Here is a 19923-nt window from a genome sequence, read left to right as displayed (position 1 = left end):
GTTGTGGCCCCTCCCGTCGCGGAGCACAGCCTCCGGACACACAGGCTCAGCGGCCATGGCTCACGGGCCCAGCCGCTCCGCGGCATGTGGGATCCTCCCGGACCGGGGCACGAACCCGTGTCCCCTGCATCGGCAGGCGGACTCTCAACCACTGCGCCACCAGGGAAGTCCCACATGTGGTGTTTTTTTCAGAGCACATTGCACACCTTAATGAGGTCCACAGTTTGAGAGGAGGATCTGATTTGGGTGTTGAGGGCAGATGGGGCCAGATTCCCCCAAGCAGGAGCCCGGGGGGGCCTCGGGCACTGCCACTCCACTGGGAGGGGGTTAAGAGCCCTGGGACTCCACATTCAGGCTGCATTCTTTGCTCGGTCTTTTACACGGAGCATGGAAAATCTTTCCATCTGTTTTCCCCATAGAAATGAACTTTCTACAGAGTGGGAAAAAGATCATTCCTCACTTCTTGGCCAGGGAGATCCTCGACCCCTCCGGTCTCACACAAGGTCAGAGCTGGTCTGCACGCCTGCCTGCCCCTGCCCTTGCAGAGATTTCTTCCTCGGTTTTTACAGATTCCTTATTCAGCTCCTCTCTATCCGACGGCAGCAAGCGCTTGACCCACACAAGTCGGTCCTGCACTCACAAGAGTCGGAATGGATTGCCCTGTTTTCTGAAGCGAGCGACCCTGGCGGATGTGCTGCCCGCAAAGCGTCCACCTGAAGAGGGAGCTGACAACAGTGGTCCAACACCCCTACGGCGGAGCTCGCGCATCCCCCGAACCTGAGCATCTGCGTCACCACGCACGGCGTCTGCATGAGATGCTTCAGGAATCTCATAACCTTGCCAACCATCCCTCCTGCCTTTGGGTGTCCTCTGTCCACTCAGAGGCCCCCAGGCCTGCAGCAGACCTCTCTGTGGCCCCAGCAAGGGACATCTCGGCACCACAGGCTCTTCTGCTTCCAGGTCACCCACGGCACTGTGCCCGCGACCCAGGGCCACCTCTGGGCTCCCCAAAGAGCAGGCCGGTCAACAACCAGCCTCTTCTCCAGTTCAGCTTCTTTTCTCCAGAGCAGGGGCGGCATATTGAAATCACCTGAGGGGGCTTTTCCACCCGTCAATCCTAGACCACAGCCCAGACCAGCTGCCACTGGCTCTCCGGGCAGAGCAGGCCTCAGGGATTCGACTTGCCCAGGCAATGCCGACACGCAGCTCCTGGCTCCTGAGAAGCGGGGTACCAGGCCGAGCACACTGGCGAGGTGCTGAGCACCCTGCTTCTGCACACAGTGTGCATGTGTGTGGACCCCGCAGTCTGCCTCGCAAGGACTGTGCGGTTGAGCCTGCTGTTCATCCCATCGCGTTCCATTCTTGTGCTCTTACTTCTCTGCTCCCAAGTGTGAAACCACAGCAGGCCCTGGTGACCCCATCTCACGGAGCCGAAGCCATCTCTCCAGGTTGTCGAGAAGCTGGGATGTGGCTCTAAGCTGCGCCCACCAGCCCAACCTCCCAGCTCCACACCCTCCTTAACTAGATGGAAGGCTCCCACCTCCTCATTGCCTGACGAGGGCTATGAGGGTGGCTAAGAAAGGAGCAGGCCAGGTCCCCAGTGTTCCAGAAATACCTGCTCCACCCCACCTTCTCTCCATAGAGAGCCTCTGACACCTGGTCACCTGTCTGCGTGGACAAGCACATGGGACTCCTTTTCAACTGGAACGCGGCCGGATTGGAGCCAACCCTTTCCCGCAATCGACTCCTTGAACATCTTATCCGGCTAAGCTCGAAGGGTCATTTCTTTTGGCCTAACTAATGCGTAGCTGGCAATACTCTGGATCACCGTGGACGAAGAAATGCAGTCCCCACAAAATGCAAAGAAGGGAATCACAGAGGCAGAGCCGCACAGAGCAGGCGGGACTCCTCCACCCAGCACCTCGCCGCGTGGCTCTGGGTCTCCGCAGCCACGGCACAGGTGACCCACCTCGGACACGCTGGCCAGGACAAGGCAGGCCTGCACGGCAGGGCACTCACGTGATGGTGTCGATCATGTCCAGGCCCATCTCCACACAGCAGTGGGCGTGGTCAGTCTTGGGCTGAGTGAGGCCGGACACGCAGTAGTAGCAGTCTCCCAGGATCTTGATGCGACGGCAGTGGTTCTCCTTCGGGCGAGACGGCAAAGGGCATGTTAGTGACGCACCTGGGGCCGCCCAAGCACCTGCGCCTCTGCCACCACCAGGTGCACTGACCGTTGAGCTCAAGGCCCGACCTAGACCAGGGCCCAGGCGGCTCTCCCACAGTCAGGGTACCTCGGGAGGGTAGGTGGCCCCTATATGGCTGTGATTAGGGTCGCCTTGGGGCACCCCACGCCGTCCCCGCTACCCGCACTCAGCCTCTTCCCACGCGGGGGTCTGCCTCCCCTGCCCTTCAGATCACCGGGTCAACCCCACAGGCCCGTCAAGGAGAGGAGGTCACCCCATGCCTGGGAGCCAGGTCCTCTCCCCAAGGAGGGGCCCCCTCTCCCAAGAGGGGCTAGTACAGTCCCCGTCCTTGGATCACCATGTGATTGGCCCTTCTGGAACATGCTAGACTCCTTCACCAGCCCGGGAAGGGCAGGCCACACGCATCTGAGTGCCCGTGGCTTAACCCAGAGTCAAGGTCTACAGCCTGTGTGAGCAGCTCTCCCCAGAGAACCACCAGCTGGGGCCTGAGCCCAGACCTCACCACCCACAGGGAACACCTTGTAGAGTCATCCGACACTGCAGAAGGTCTACTCTCGCACTTACACAAAGGTGAGAATGCCAGCGCGCACCTCGCCCTCGTGTTGAGGACAGAGAGACATGTCAGACGCTTACTACCACCTGTCCTGCACCAGTCCTTTGGGGTCAGCTATGATTATGAGGGTGACTGTCAGCTTTATTTCAAGGACAGCATTAAAACGGCAGTTTTAGAACATTTTGTTTTCAACACCCCTTCAACCCCCTCCTAAATAACTGAGGACCTCACAAAAAGTTTTCATGTAAGCAGGTTACAGCTATGGCTATTACCACACGAGAAGCTACAACTGAGAGATTTTTTTAAATGTATTAAAGCATTTAAAGTAACAATAGCAAATGCGTTATATATTAACATAAGTAACACTGTTTGAAAAAGTATGACATTTCCCCAAACAGAAACAAATGAGAAGCAAGGCATCGTTCTCACTTTTGCAAGTCTCCAGTATCTGTCTTGACAGGAGACAGCTGGATTCTCTGTTCTACCATTCATGACATCGTGTTTCCTGAGCTTGTGCACGTCCTTGAAGGAGATCAGCCTCACGCAGCCTGTCCGTGGATGAGACGGACCTCCCGGCCCCCGGGATGGACAGCCCCCCGGATGGTCCTGTAAAGCCCAGAGCTCTGCCGACCCTACTCTGAGAACACATTCTGCAGCTTGTATTTAATTCTGCTCTTTGGTTTCTTACAAACGAGCCACCTCTGCAGGTTTTCTCCAATGCTGTGAATCCACACAGTGCCCTGGGATGAGAATTCTCAGCCCTCACCACGCACGGGTTCACACACGGCCCACACTTCTGCAGGACGCTGTCCACTGATGCAGACGGTCGGGGAGGAACAAGGGCCAGCGACCCTGCTGCTCTCCTGAGAGATGGCCCAGGCCACTGAATGGCTGGGTGCCCAGCTCCCCCCAGCCCTGGGCCTCCCTCAATGTAGGGACAGTCGGTCAAAGGGGAAGAGAAGAGCCGTCACTTCCACCTGTCGGGTGGTCTCTGGGGAAACCCAGTGACCGCGTCTTCCCCATGCTAAGCCCCACTAGCTCCCCCTGTGGACAGGGAGCTGGCCTCAGGGAGGTCCAGGGTCCGGCCACTCATCCTTCAAGAGACCAGGGGCAGCCACTTAACCATTAGGACACCAGCCTCCTGGTCTGCAGAAGGGGTTTGTTTCCCAGCGTCCCATGGGCAGGCCGTGCCGGGGCTGACTTGTCCCGTGACAGAGTCTGGGAGCCCAGGGCCTGATGCAGACGTCCACACCGCAGAGCCCCTGGGAGGCAGCCGGCCAGGCTTCTCCAGGCTAGCAGGCAGCCCGGGCTCTCCTCTGGCACCTCTAGAGTGTCCGTCCTCACCTGTTCCCAACGTCACTGCCAGGATACAGCGTGCAGGCCAGCGAGGGGCAGCTGCCCCCATACATCCGCGCCCCGTCTTCACACTCAGGCTACCTTCGCTAGACCCGAGTGCCCAGGATGAGATGAGGGATCACTGCCAGGGGCGCGACCCTCCCCAGGCGCAGAGACCCTCGGTGGAAAGCTCATGATTCCTGACTCGTCCAGCCCCCTCCCAGCTGTCCATCTGGTGATCCAGACCCCTCCCTCTGAGGAGCCCGCACAAGTGACGGCACCTACCCCACGTAGGCAGCATTCTTGCAGAAGATTTCTAAGGTCACCAAGCCCTGATTCTGGGGACCTCGAGGATGACAGGTGTCCCCCACCCATCAGCATCTCCGTGGGATGCTGAGTGTGGGTGACTGCGGACATCCCCGCATCCCCCAGCTTGGCTCTGCAGAGTTCCCAGCCACCACCAGGCCCCAAAGCCCCAGCCTTCTGACCCTGGGACTGGAAGGTGCTCAGTACAAGGTCACTGAGTGGGCAGGTGTGCGCGCGCGCGCGCCCATGTGTGTGTATGTGTGTGAATGGGCCATAAATCCTACGGGCAGGTCGTAAGTGGCAGTTGTGCCATCAGATTTCAAGGGAAATCAGAGGCCTTGGGTGGGGCTGCCCCCCAAGCAGCCACCCTATGAGCCCGACTCTCATGTTTGACACAGAGACTCAAGAGTGACCGCCACAGAAAAGGGAGTCTCTGTGGGGCTGGGTGGGATCTCCGCTGGCCGACCCCTCGGACGGGAGGTGCTGAAGAACCCTGGTTCTTGTAAACTGTGATGAACGCAAGTGGTGCCCCTGGCGAGCCTCAGGAGTGACCCCTACACCCAGCATGGCTGCTCTCCAAGTCAGCGGCGGCATCTAACAAGTGACATCCAGGCCGCGGGCTCACAGGTAGATGAGGCCCGCCGCATCCTGGGGAGAGCTTCCCAAAGAGCAGCCAGCCTCCGCTGGGCCTGCCAACACACGCAGGAGCACAATTACAGCCCGCCAGCGACACATGTGTCGCTGGCGACCATCCTGAGACAGTCCCTCCCGGGCTCAGAACAGACCGGGGAAGTGAAATGCTCACCCGTCCCCTTGTTTTTTAATCTCAACTCTCCTGACTTTTGTTAACAAGCTTAAGAGACCAAAAAAACCCGATGTTTTCCATTGCTTTTGGTGTTTTAGATAACAACATCTTCCCTGTGAATACTGAAAGCCAGCACCTGGAGTTCCCCGGCAGGGAGCGTTTGTGACACCTGAACAGCTGTTTCCCAGTCAAAGCAAAGAAAGAAAACAGAGGAGGAGGGCCGGCGGGGCTTGCTTTGAAGACACAGGAGTGACAAGACATGATGGACAGAGCCCCCTCAGAGCAGCACAGGGGCTGCCGGGGGATCCAGGCAGGAGGGTCTCCTTTGCTTCCCAGGTATGGTCTGCAGGCCCGCTGGTCAGCTCTGGACCTGGCTGGCCCTGCCCGAGAGGACGACAGAGCCTCCCACACTCAAGGGCCCTGTGACCCTTCCCGGCCAGCCCTGGACCCAGGAAGAAGCAGGGAATTCAGTGGGATCTCAGGAAGAGCCACTGCAACTTCAGAACTGGAAGAGGCCCAAACCCCTCTGAGGCCGGCTCTGAAACAGCGGGGTCCAGAGAGATCAGAGGCCATCATGTGCACCCCACACTGCAGCTGGCTTCTGGGAAGGCTGGGGAGCTCTCAAGACCTGGTGACACCCCTGCGGGAGGGGAGGTGCAGAGAGAGAGCTTGAAATGACCCAGTGACTGCACCTGATCCCCAGGTGACAGCATCCAAAACCAAATGGCCAAGTGATGTTAACCTTGCACGGCGCTGGGCCATCAGTGGGAAAACAAAATAAGGGATTTTAGAAAATGTTCCTTCTAGGAGGCTGTCTCAGCGTTTAACCTGCTGCGTCCACACAAAGCTGAAAAGAAATGCACCAAAATATAAACCACGGCTATCGCTGGAAAGCAGGACACATAATCATTTCAACTTCCATTTTCATAGATCATTCCTGCAGTTCCTTTTACTGAGTCCCACATGCTCCACCCACTGCAACAAGGACCACGGATATAAGCGAAGGGAAGAGATGAGGACCCTGTGCTCCGAGGGCTTCCTGCCCACGGGGAGGGACCACACAGGAGCAACAGAGCTGGAACCCAAGAACGCACAGACATCTGTCCTACAGCAGAGACCAGCCGCATTAACTCAGGACCAGAAATCCCTCCAGCCTCAGCCACGCCCAAGAGACATCAACGGGCCCCACTGAGGCACACTCTCCAAAAATAAGTAGTCACATGTACACCTCTGCTCCTGGTATCCAAAAGGAACAGTGGAGGAGCAACCCCAAACAGGGCACAGATGCTTAACTGCACAGGGCGGGGGGTGATGGTGGGGTGGGTCAGCCCTCTCTCCAGCGTATCTTGCCTCAGGGTCTGCACTGTGGAACAGAGCCGTGCAAATATTTGATGTACTTAAAAAAGAAAAATTAAATTTAGAACAGCAATGTCTAAAATTAAAAACCAAAATGAAATAACTGTGACCACGTTGGTAGCACAGTTCACAAGTGGTTTCACAAGTGGTTTCACAAGTGACAGGAAAACACGTATTTGACTGTATATCTAGTGGGATGTACCTCAAGGGCAAGATAACGAGAGAAACCACTAAAGAAATCTTAGATTCTATTCAATGGTCTTATTGTGGGGAATAATATTGGTAATGCTATTTTGAATCAACTGTATATAAAAGGATGAAACAAAAAAATTCTATTACTGTCATTAGGGTTTCCAGCATCAAAGGAAAAGGGACACAAATTTAAGAATCACAGGAGTGAAGTTAAGTGAATTGGAATTATCAATACGAATTCAGAATTCATTTATGAATTTTTCTTTTTCTAAAATGTATCTTCCATGTCTGGCTCCTGTAAAGTCCCAGGACCAGAGACCACCCAGATTACAGGCTGGAAAAAACCATTTCCCAATGAAAGAAACTAGGGCTTCTGGAAAACGCCGCATCTGTGAGGCAGGACCATGCTCAGAGGGGGGATGGGCTGAGTCACGAGGAAGCAGGAGGCAACCGCACAGCTCACCCCTTCGGAGGGTTCTAGTCCTGAAACTTGATAAAGAAATGAAAAGAATCAAGCATCCACTGAGGATAACCCAAGAGCTGAGGACTAAATATTCTTCGTTTTTAAAGAGCCACAAGCTAATAAATGCAGAGGAAACAACAGGATCAGAAAACTACCACTGTGTCAAGCAGAGTGAACACCGATGGGCCAAGTTTTCAAGGCAGCTGCTGTGACCCTCAGGTGCAACGTCATGGGAGACGGGTAACAACACGGGAACCTCAGATCCACACACCCTGAAGGGAGGAGGCCAGCGGAGAGGGGTGCGCTGGGGACAGCACTGCGCTCCAGGGAAGGGTTGTCAACACAAATGAGTGAGCCCAGGATCTAAGGCAGGTAGAGAAGGTCTGCTGGCTCAGAAGCACAGGACACACCCAGCCTTGGGGCTGAGCCGCCACAAAAGGCGGCTAACAAGGAAAGGCATTAACAAGGAAAAACCAAAACCAAGAAACACGTGGCATATCCACGGAATACGGTGTGTGTATTCATCCAGGTTTTTGTTTTCTGTAACCTATGAAGGTCTGACGTCTCGGGGGCCTCTCTGGCAGGGAACGATGGCCACCGCGCAGGGCTGGCTAATTCCCGAAGACAAACAATGGCTTGTCCCTATTACACCGGCGGATCAGAGGCCACATCTCCTCTGCGGGCTCTCACACTCCGGCCACTGTCCCCACCCTAATCACCAGGGCAGGGACCAGACCGCAGGGAACACCAACAGCCCAGAGCCCTTACTATCCACACTGCCCAGCCCTGCGTCTGCTTGCCCCCTCTTCCCGTGGAAACGCCAATAAAGCCCTGCCCTGCTCTCCCAGCCCCTTCTGCCAACCTGGGCGCCCAGTGGTCCCCTGTGACCTTGGATGGCCTGGTGTGTCCCCTCCTCTCGGGGACCATGAGTGATAGAGCATCCTTCTATGGCATTAGCCTCTGTGTCACCTCTGTCACCTCCGTAACCCAACCCAAGGGTGCAATTCAGACATGCGTCCACCTCATGTGAATCCTGACTGGAATACACCAGCTCTGAAGAAGAGACATGTGCGAGACGAGCAGGGTGACCAAGCCTAGAGCCAGACTCAGGACTCTGTGACTGCAGTCAGTGCAATTGGGTGCGACAGGGGCCTTGAGGTGGTGCTGGCCGTAACGTGCTCAGTGGAAGAGCTACTCACCAAGGATGCAAGCGTGCTGTGCGGTGCTGGGCAGGACCTGGGGGGGAGAGTGCAGACCAAACAAGACTGGCCAGACGTTAGGATGGGTTGTGGGTGCCTGGGGAGAGGGTGTTACGTTATTGTCTCTAGCTTTGTGCTTGTGTGAATTTTCTAAAACCTTCAAGGGCAGGGTTTACATCTGACTTATTCATGCTGCATCCCTATCACCTAGGACAATGCTGGCACACAGTAGGGACCGGGGAGCTGCTTTCTGAACCCAATTATGAACACGTGCCTCCCTCGTGATACGTGGAGGAGACACGTCCTCCTCCTGTGCACGGCACTCAAGGGGCCCATTCAGGCTACCCCGCCTCTCCCTCTACCGTGGCTCCCCACTCAGGCCTCAAGTGAGCCTTGCCCTCCACACCACCCTCCTCCCTCTGCCTAGAGCACATCTCCCCACACAGGGACCTGGGCCACCGCAGCTGCTGAATAAAGGTTTCCTCCCAGCAGACAAGGTGGTGAGTTTCTACAGGTGGCCTGATACGAATGACAGACTCCTTCAAATTCCAAACATCTACTGGCTTTTCAAGAAACAATATCTTGGGCTTCCCTGGTGGCAGTGGTTGATCTGACTTATTCATGCTGCATCCCTATCACCTAGGACAATGCTGGCACACAGTAGGGACCGGGGAGCTGCTTTCTGAACCCAATTATGAACACGTGCCTCCCTCGTGATACGTGGAGGAGACACGTCCTCCTCCTGTGCACGGCACTCAAGGGGCCCATTCAGGCTACCCCGCCTCTCCCTCTACCGTGGCTCCCCACTCAGGCCTCAAGTGAGCCTTGCCCTCCACACCACCCTCCTCCCTCTGCCTAGAGCACATCTCCCCACACAGGGACCTGGGCCACCGCAGCTGCTGAATAAAGGTTTCCTCCCAGCAGACAAGGTGGTGAGTTTCTACAGGTGGCCTGATACGAATGACAGACTCCTTCAAATTCCAAACATCTACTGGCTTTTCAAGAAACAATATCTTGGGCTTCCCTGGTGGCGCAGTGGTTGAGAGTCCGCCTGCCGATGCAGGAGACACGGGTTCGTGCCCCGGTCCGGGAGGATCCCACGTGCCACGGAGCGGCTGGGCCCGTGAGCCATGGCCGCTGAGCCTGCGCGTCCAGAGCCTGTGCTCCGCAACGGGAGAGGCCACAACAGTGAGAGGCCTGCAAACAGCAAAAAAAAAAAGAAAAGAAAAGAAAAGAAAAGAAAAGAAACTATATCTATTCCCTGCTAATCAAGGAATAATTAAAGAAATCCAAGTTCATCATCAAGGATGCAGAAAGTTCAGAAAATTAAAAATCATAACTCACAACTCAGCAATAACCACAGTTATTCTGGAATATTTCATTCCAGCCTTTTCTCTCTGGCACTCACATAAGTGTGTGCACACACAGTGTGAAAATTGGAATTCTACTCTATATGTTAATTTGATCACTTAAAATCGTTCCTTTGGGTCAGTTTTCCAAGCTGAGCTCTGGTGACAGCTCCACCGCCACCCACTCCAGGCTATGCTCACGGTGTCGGTTTACATCCTGACCACACTCTAGCAAACACCTCATTCAGCAAATCCTGGTTTTGCAAAATTGGCTCAAAGTCTCCCCACCCGAGCTGTAAGTACCCTGGCTGTAAGTGCCCTGACTCCGTCTTTGTGCTCCAGCACCCCCTGCCCGACAGCAGGTGCACAGGTGGCTTTGCTAAAGGAACACCGTCCAGCAGAGTCACAACTGACCCACGAGCATGTGTCAGGCGTGAACGCAGCCAACTCTGTGCTGCTACGGGACCAGGGTGTCAGAGCAGGAAGGCTTGACCCTCTGAAATGATCCCGAGGACAGTCTCCCGAGGAGGAGGGACGAGGGGGGACAGGAAGGATGGACCTGAACACATACCCGAGTAGCTCGGAATTGGGTAGGGACCTCTGCCCTCGGACCAGCTTCCATGGGTCCCTTTCAGAAACATCCAGAATAACACAAATAACTGAAAAATAATGTCGTCACTGACACAGGTCATCAGAGTCATCTTTCAGGAATTGCACCCCCTATACTCTTGTCTAGGAGCCCCTCGGTCTCGGGTCCTCATGGGCCAGAAAGGCTCACGAAGCGTCCGAGTTCAGGGACAGCACAGACTGGCCAAGCCCAAGGGCGGGCATCCCCAGGGACAGCCCCTCAGCAGACTCTGAGTGTCCCCAGGGATGCTCGGACCAGAGAGGGGATGCCTCCCGCACTTGTCCGCACTCGCTAACCACCCATGACGCATGTGGGTCAGCCTCCTGTCCCCGGGCACCACCGGCACTGTCCTAAATCCAATGCACCCCCATCCCGTGCCAGGCAACTGCCCCCTCGGGACTGAGAACTGACAACAGTGCGACAAGCTCTCTCTGGAAACAGTCCCTGAAGGATTCCTGGGGTCATGACCAGAGCTAAGGACTGTGTTCTCATCTGCCTGTCACCCCTGAGGAGGCGGCCACAACCAGCCCAGGTGGCCTTGCTGATAAGAGGACAACGGGGACTCAGGCTCGTCTCCGTAGCGGGCACACCAAGGACCCTCCACGCTGGCCCACACCTCCCGAACCAGCCAGAGGGAAGTCTGCTTCACCCGGCCAGTTCACTTTCCCACAGAGAAAACTGATCCAGAGGAGGGCCCCGTCCCCAACAGGTGGTGGTGGAGCAGGGCTGAGCCCGGGACAGGTGCTTCTCCATAAACCCAAAGGGTGCAGCCAGTTGCCAAATACACACAGAGATCAGAGCAAACACAAATCTAAAATGGATCCAATAAATGGGGGAAAGGTCAAAAACATAGTGCACATCTGTGGTCATCAGCCGTGGATCGGGGTAAATAAAACGTCAGCTCCTGTGGAGACTAAGACAAACACACTCTGTTTGTTTAACTGCCCGGCAGATACCTTTGTAAAGGAGGATGGGTTTGGATCCCTGGGGTCACCACACCCTCCTCACCGGGCACTTGGACACAAAACAAGCACATGTGAGAAAAACACGTCCAGGTGCTCATCAAAACAGGACACCAGCAGATTAGAACAAAAATATGTTTAAAACCCACAACATCAATGCACAAAAGGACAGAGAAAAAGAGCAATAAATTAGAAGGGAATGAGGCCATTTTAATTTTGAGCTTCCTCACAGTCACCTCAATGAGAAGGAAGAAAGATCCAAGATGAAACTATGATGTCTGAGCTGGAAGCTGCACTGGATGGTATGTGGCAGGTTAGACACTGAAGATGCAAAGATTAGTGAACCTGAAGGCGCAGCAGTAGAAACTGTCCAAAATGAAACAGAAAGAAAAAGAACCCCCAAAATAAAACAAGATCATCATCCTGACGTGGGTGAAACTGGTGTTCCTGAAGGAAGAGGAGGACAGGCACAGAAAAGTATTTGTAAAACGGTGACTGAGGGTTTTTCCCCAAATATTATGAAAACTACAGATGCGAGAAGCTCAATAAACTGCAAGCACAAGACACCTGAAGAAAACCACAGCTAGGCACTGCTGAAAACCAGCAACGAAGAGAAAATCTTAAAAGCAGGCAGAGAAAAAAGACATTTCATACAGAGGAGCAAAGAGTTGACAGAAGACTTCTTGTTGAAAACAATACGAAAGATGACAAGAAGAGCAGCAGAGCAGCATCTTTAAAGTTCTGAGGGAAAGACCTTTGCACCTAGAATTCTATACCCAGCAAAAAAGAAATTCAAAAAAATAAAGGCCAAATAAAGAGTTCCTTCAGAAATACAAAAGCTGAAAGGATTTGTCACCAGCAGGCCCACACTGCAAGAAACACTAGAGGAGGGCTTGCTTCCCTGGGGGCACAGTGGTTAAGAATCCACCTGCCAATGCAGGGCACATGGGTTTGAGCCCTGACTACTAGTGAGCCTGTGCTCTAGAGCCCACGAGCCACAACTACTGAGACCATGTGCTGCAACTACTGAGCCCAAGCACCTAGAGCCCGTGCTCCGCCAACAAGAGAAGCCACCGCAATGAGAAGCCCACGCAGCGCAACCAAGAGTAGCCCCGCTCGCCACAATTAGAGAAAGCCCACGTGCAGCAATGAAGACCCAGTGCAGCCAAAAATAAATAAATTTTTAAAAATAAATGTATAATAAAAAAGAGAAAAAGAAACATTAGAGGAAATTAAACAGAAAAAAAGATAAAACGTGGAGATATGCCACACGTAGACCACACAAATGAATGGAGCCCATATTCTGGGCCATAAATTTAAGAGGATTCAAATTTTAAAAGTATGCTCTCCAGCCACAATAAAATTAAATTTGAAGTCAAAAATAGAAAGATCTTTGCAAACTCCCTCAAAAAACAAATGTCTTAATCCATGGGTCTAAGAAAAATTAAAGGGAAAAGTATAAAGTATTTTGAACTGAACACAAATAGAACCACAACACGTCAGAAATTTACTAAAGCAGTAGTTCAGAGCAAGTTCACAGCATTAAACACTTATATCAGAAGAGAAAAAAAGATCTAAAACACAATGGTCTCTGCTTCTACCTTAAGAAACTACAGAAAGAAGAGCAAATAAAAACCAAAATAAGCAGAAGAAACAAAATAACAAAAAAAAAATCATACAGGAAATCAATAAAATTGAAATAGAGATATATGAAACCAAAAGCAAATTCTTTTTAAAAATTAATAAGATTGATAAATCTGTAGCCAGAATGATGAGACAAAAAGAAGACACAAATCAGGAAAATCAAGAATGGGACAGGTGCCATGACCACACGTTCTACAAATATTAAAAGGATAACAAGGAAATAGTGTGAACAACTTTATTCTAGTAATTTTGACAACTTAGGTTTAAATGGGCAGACTCCCTGAAAGATTAAAAAACACAAAGGTCATTCAAGAGAAAAATAAGTAACCCGACAAGCGCTACTGAAAGTAATTGAATTTGTAGTTAAAAATTTCCACAAAGAAAACTCCATGCACCAGTAAATTCTACCACACATTTAAGAGAGAAATAACACCGATTCTATACAAACTCTTCCAGAAAATTGAGCTGGAGGAAATACTCCCCAACTCTTCTATGAAATCAGCATTACCTTATACCACATGAAAACAACATAAGAAAAGAAAGCCACAGACTAATATCCTTCAGGAGCATAGATGGAAAAAAAAATCTAAACAAAAACTTAACACACATGTACACACACGTACACCTACATATTCACATACGTATTAACTCATGTACACACATGCACACATATACATGTACACAGTTGCATGCGTGTTCATGCACACTCATGTATATACAATGCACTCACATGTACACACACACTCACATACATTTATATACACATGCTCACTCACATGCATACACATACACACACCTAACAAATCTCTTACTCCAGTCAACCCACCATGAGGCTCCAGTGTGTGCAGCACCTGTTCTCTGGAGGGTGTGCACTTCCCTTGATAAAAGTATCTAATCCAACATCTCAGACACTAGTAAGTGTCCTGGTGAAAGAGCCTAGTAGTGAATAAAAGAGAAAATCTCTTACGTACCAACGAACTGGACAACCTAGAAGAAATGGATAAATTCCTAGAAATACACAATCTACCAAGATTCAATCATGAAAAAATATAAAATCTGAACAGACTGCATCAGTAATCAAAAACTCCCAATACAGGAAAGCCCTGGACCAGATGATTTCACCGGCGAATTCTACCAAACGTTCAAATAAGAATTAATACCAATCGTTCTCAAACTCTCAAAAAAACAAAAGAGGAAGGAGCACCTCCAAATTCATTGTACAAGGCCAGCATTATCCTGCAAGGATGGCACAAAAGAAGAAAATTATCCAATATCCCTGATGAACATAGATGCAAAAATCCTCAACAAAATTTCAGCAAATCGAATTTAACAATACATTAAAAGGATCACACAGCACGATCAAGTGGGATTTATTCCAGGGATGCAAGGATGGTTCAACATACAGGAATCAATCAATGTGATACAAACACATTAACAAAATAAAGAATAAAAATCATATAGCACTCTCAATAGATGCAAAAAAGGTATTTGATAAAATTCAACATCCTTTCATGATAAAAAGTCTAACGAAGTGGGTATAGACAAAACATACCTCAACATAATAAAGGCCGTGTATGACAAGGCCACAGCTAACATCATACTCGCTGGTGGAAAGCTGAAAGCTTTTCCTCTAAGATCAGGAACAAGACAAGGTTGCCCCCTCTCTCCACTTTTATTCAACATAGTGTTGAAGTCCTAGCCAGAACAGTTAGACAAGAAAAAGAAATAAAAGGCATCCAAATTGGAAAAGAAGTAAAACTGTCTCTATTTGCAAATGTCATAATATTATATACAGAAAACGCTAAAGACTGTATCAAAAAACTGTTAGAACTAATAAATGATTTCGGTGAAGTTGCAGGACACAAAATCAATATACAGAAATCTGTCACATTTCTATATACTAATAACAAACCAGTAGAAAGTAAAATTAAGAAAATAATCCCATTTACAACTGCATCAAAAAGAATGACATACCTAGGGATAAATCTAACAACAAAAAAAGGCAAATTGTAACAATTTGAGAAAACACATGGAACACTGAGACATTCTGAGGGAACGTGGTGATGCCCCAGAAGGCCCAGTGGACACCCTGCCATGTGCACCCTGGGTGTGGTGCCGATAGAAAGGGGCAGCGGATGTCACAGCTGGGACACGGGCCCGAGAGGTGCCCCCAGGGCCAGGGTGAGGGCACAGGCCTGGAACTCAAGGTGACACTCACACCTGCAGCTGATTTAAAACGGAAAAAACTGGCAAAGCGACAGATGGAGTTCGTATTCTAGGAAGGAAGAGGACAGGACAGGGAGCCCCCAGATCACACATTTCATCCTGAGAACGAAGACCTGGGTGTTTCCGGGGCACCATCTCCGCCTGTGCTCTCCCACCCAGGGAGGCCCATCTCTCCAGCCCCTGGACGGGGTGGGCCCTGCGTCTGCTCCAGTAGAACACAGCACAGGGGGGCCGGCCAGCGGACTGCCCACCTCTGGGAACGCTACACCCACAAAAGAAGAAAGTGATCACCGGGCTGCATGAAAACTAAAATCTCTGCCCTTTATACAACACTGTCAGCAAATGAACAAACAGGCCAAAGTGGGGAAGAAAATATTTGCAAATCAGGTATCTGACACAGGACCAGTGGAAAAATCTGTAAAGACTTCCTGGGTCTTCCTGGGCGGCTGGGAAGCAGGTTATGTCCTGAGAGACCTGGAGCAGGGGGGTCTGCCAGGGACAGCAGAGGGGCAGGCAGCACTGCTCACCACGAATCACTGACCAGACTTGGCCCTGACCCTTCGGGGACCATGATGCTGACCTCAAGCTGCTGGGAAGACAGAATCGGACGAGGAGGCAAAGAGCACAGGCCCTCCCGTCAGCAGCAGATGCTCAGAAAAGAGGCCCTGGTGGGCCAAGTGGGACCCTGGTCCAGAATTCCTGGTGAGGGGGCAGGAAGCAGCAGGCCTGAGAAAGCTCCCAAGCAGCACTGTGAGAGCCCCCAGCCGCCAGTCACCCCCTGCACCGGACAAAACACGCATCCTGACCCAAAGGCAAAAGGTGCTGGAGGCCCTACGGCCAGCTCCATGCATGGGCACAGGCCACGCTCACGCCCTCCCCACCTCTTCTATGCTCCCCTGAAACCACAGGCAGCCTGTCCGTGGGAGGACGCCCGGGAGGCCTTCTCCCAGGAAGGCGAGGTGGCACGTGTTTGCACAGACCTCAGCCTCGCTCCCGGGAGCAAGTCCAGTGGCCGCGCAGACAAAGGCTGCCAGGGCCTTGAGGACAGGCAGCTCCGTTTTGCCCAGCAAAACGACACCACAGGCAGCGTGACCGCTGCTCGCTCTTCCTGCAATGCAAGAGTAAAGGCCGGGGCCTGGCGGTCTGTGTCCTGCCCAGAGGCCGGCCCGAGTCTGCGGCCCACGCAGTACCCACCACCCAGCGTCCCTCAGGACTCCTGGCCACTGCATAAGCCAGGCCCAGCCGGGGGTCCTCTCTTCACCCTGTTCACTGAGGGGACGTTCACTCTTCCTTCCAAGAGCTTTAACTGTCACCTTCTCTGAGAAGGAGTCTGACCTCGACAGAATCTGCCGACCCCTCCCTCCCTCCCTCCCTCCCTCAGTCTCATAACCACCCACTCAAAGGCCTCAGTTTCCACCTCGAGTGAGGCTGAAGGAGAAGGCGAACTTGTCCGTGTCCTTGTGTCTCCCCCACGTCCTGGCAGGGCAGGAAAGGTGGGTGTCGGGGTCCCAGGCCTGCATGCTGCGAGCGAGGCTGTTAGTCTTGGCTTGACCTCTGCAGGCCTGAGATGTGACCTGTTCCAGGAAGACTTCAAAACCCTGGCGCTCAGCCCGCAGCAAGCAAGGGGGCCGGGCACCCTGAGACGTCACCAACTGACCCCCAGCAGGCAAGTTTCAAGTGCAGGCAGCGGGCCCGGAAAAGGGCAGCACAGGCCTGCTCCAAAGAGCCCTCCACCAAGGTCAGCCCAAGTGACATGTGCCACAGGACAGAAGGTGGAGGGCGGCCTGTGCGCAAGACCACACAACTCAGCTGGTGCCTCGTGCTGCCGGGGCCCCTTACTAGAGGCACTGCCTGTGCTGGTGCAGCGTCGTCCTTTCCGCAAAGGCAGCACTCGGGTCCCAGGGAAGGAACCAGCGAACAGTGAGGCTGAAACAACGGGCGAACACCGCGTCCCAACCAGCCTAGGTCACATCTCCAACACGGGGATCCACCTGGAACATCGTCACCCCAGGAGCAACTCAAGTGAACCTCTGGACAAAGGGAGAGGCTGCGCTTACCGTGGCCAGTTCGTCAAACTTGCCGAAGAGCTCATTGAGGAGTTTCACCAGCTCCTGGGCCGTGCACTGCGACGCCAAGCCCGTGAAGCCCACGATGTCTGCAAAGAGGATGCTGCAAGACAAAGGGGTGCCAGCTGCCCTCCTCCGCCGACAGACGGACAGGCTCCTGCCACTCAGACAGACGTTACCTTCGCATGTCACCTGAAACTAGAGCCCCCTGCTGATTCCTCAAGCAGCGGAAAAGGAAGGCTCTGCTGTTCTCATTTCACAGGTGAGGAGACTGAGGCTGGGAGAAGCCGGGGGACTCTTTGGTCATAGAGGGAGGAAATGCTGGAGCCACTCAGAGCTCCTCCCAGGACACAGGGGAGCAGCAGTGACCACCGCACGCTGTCTATATACTCGGCGTCCCCCAGACACAGGGGAGTAGCTCAACACCCACTAGGCCTGTCCCTTTCCCCAGGGTGGCCCTGTAACGGGGCCGTGGCTGGTGGCAGGTGAGCAGAAGTGACATGCTCTTAAGGAATGAGCAGCCCTCCTCCACACCTCCTACAGGTGATGCAGGCGACTGAGGCCCAGGCCCCATCAGAGCCTCACGGGAGTCCTATGCTGCATGCAGGGTCACCCCTCAGTCGGCTATGGGGCGGGGGGGCAACCCCTCTTATATGCGGGGCGTCCGTTTACTACAGTACCTGGGTCAGTCTAAACAAGTCAGTGCCCACCCATAGCACACAGCCAGCATCCTGGATGCTAGAAAGCCTTTCAAAGGCTTAAGTAATGAGGACCAAAGCAGGACAGAGAACTTGTAGGACAACGGAGAACCTCCCCGAGCCGTACGTTTGGGAGAGGCTGGGGTTCCTGACGAGTCCTCCAAGCACCCTGACCCTCCCACATGTGAGGGATGAGGGAGATGGGATCAGGGGCCTATCTCAGGACGAGGTGTTCCACGGAACCCACTTGGGAGAGGCCATGGGGCGTGACCACGGAGCTGCCGGACCAGGGCCAGGTGCCACTTCTGGACCTCTCGCCCCAGGGGAAAGAGAGCCCCTCGCTCTTGAAGACACTGCATGGCCAACTTTTGTCACCTGCAGCCAAAAGCACCCTCAACTGTGAGACTTGGGAAATCACACCCATGGTACGCTGGAGGGGTTTGCGAGACTTAAACATGCATCCCCAGTTTAAATGAAGAAAGTGATGTGGAATTAAAGTGGTTTGTTCTTTTTACACAATTGTGTTCTTATCTTAAAATTCCTGATGCCAGATCTTAACTCAGTTCTGCATTATCAATAATACCTCATGCCAGAGAGTAGCGACCCACACCACAGGCAGGGACCAGGAACCCACATCTCAGAGAGGCTTCTCCCTGATGAGGCCCTTGCCCCACCATGTCAACCATGCCCTGCCCCAGCTTGGAAAGATGCTGTGTTCACCCCATGCCAAGCCTAACGTCCAGTTATAATCCTCTAGCTGCAGGGCAGCTTTCCCCACTGAGACTGTGAGGGACTGAAGGATGCAGGTCCAGGTTATACACCCCACAGCACCGAGCACAGAGCAAGGGGGATACACACGTGTGTTATGAATGAATGAATGAGTAAAAACTGGGTGTCTAGGGTATAGAAGTGTCACTGATACTGAGAAGCTAAGAAAAGGGATTGCAAGAGTGGGCGGAGATAGACAACACCGATTTATTCCCCCTCTTTTGGTATAAAATTCACGCTTATTCACATCTCTGAGGAGCCACTGTGTTTTCTTCCTTCTCTATAACTAGCCATGAATTCACAGGCCTTCCTCCATCCACTGGCTTCTCAGCCTCTGCCCATTCACTTCGTTCCTCAAAAACCAACTGAGCATTGCTCACCCCCATGCTAGGAAAGCCCCAGGGCTTGCCCTGCCTGTCCTCCTCCACTACCTGTGGGAAACGTCACCCCGAAGCACCCAACATCCCCCACGCACACAGACAAACATGCGTGGAGGATCTCTTACACCCCAGGTCCCTGTCCTCAGGAGTTCAACATGCGGGGAAGAAAGCTCACAGGTGGGAGGGACAGAGCACAGGGAAGCAATGATACGGGAAGCCTGGAATTCTGCAGGAAGGCACAACACCCATTTCGCGGATGCAGCCAGGCTGCAACAGTCCTCCCCAGGGACTATCCAGACAAACAAGGAAGGAAGGAAGGAAGGAGGGAGGTGAGAAGGAAGGAAGAGAGGAAGAGGGGATTGATTCAGAAGCACAAATAGCATGTGGAAACTAAGATGAGTGAGAAACCATATAATGACTTATCAAAAGCTGAGAGAGGGCTTCCCTGGTGGCACAGTGGTTGACAGTCCGCCTGCCGATGCAGGGGACGCGGGTTCATGCCCCGGTCCAGGAAGATCCCACATGCCGCGGAGCGGCTGGGCCCGTGAGCCATGGCCGCTGAGCCTGCGCGTCCGGGGCCTGTGCTCAGTGGCGGGAGAGGCCACAGCAGTGAGAGGCCCGCGTACCGAAAAATAAATAAATAAATAAGAATCCGCCTGCCAAAGCAGGGGACACAGCTTCGAGCCCTGGTCCAGGAAGATCCCACATGCGGTGGAGCAACTAAGCCCATGTGCCACAACTACTGAGCCTGCACTCTGGAGCCCGCGAGCCACAACTACTGAGCCT

The 19923-nt window shown here is 52.9% G+C and overlaps 1 protein-coding gene across 1 annotated transcript in view; it reads right to left on the bottom strand.

Moving 5' to 3' along the window:
• Positions 1 to 19923, bottom strand: part of ADCY1 (adenylate cyclase 1) — a 127194-nt gene that overhangs the window by 65477 nt on the left and 41794 nt on the right. Inside the window, exons 4-5 of the mRNA XM_007447025.1 lie at positions 17283 to 17394; positions 2020 to 2147 (exon numbers count right to left, since the gene is read on the bottom strand). Of these exons, the coding sequence (XP_007447087.1) occupies positions 2020 to 2147; positions 17283 to 17394 (240 nt within the window). The remainder of the gene's footprint in view (positions 1 to 2019; positions 2148 to 17282; positions 17395 to 19923) is intronic.

This window comes from Lipotes vexillifer, unplaced genomic scaffold (genome assembly GCF_000442215.2).
Source record: "Lipotes vexillifer unplaced genomic scaffold, Lipotes_vexillifer_v1.1 scaffold1359, whole genome shotgun sequence".
Taxonomy (NCBI): domain Eukaryota; kingdom Metazoa; phylum Chordata; class Mammalia; order Artiodactyla; family Lipotidae; genus Lipotes; species Lipotes vexillifer.
Note: the sequence above shows the minus strand (reverse complement) of the source record. Positions and strands in the feature narration are given on the sequence as shown.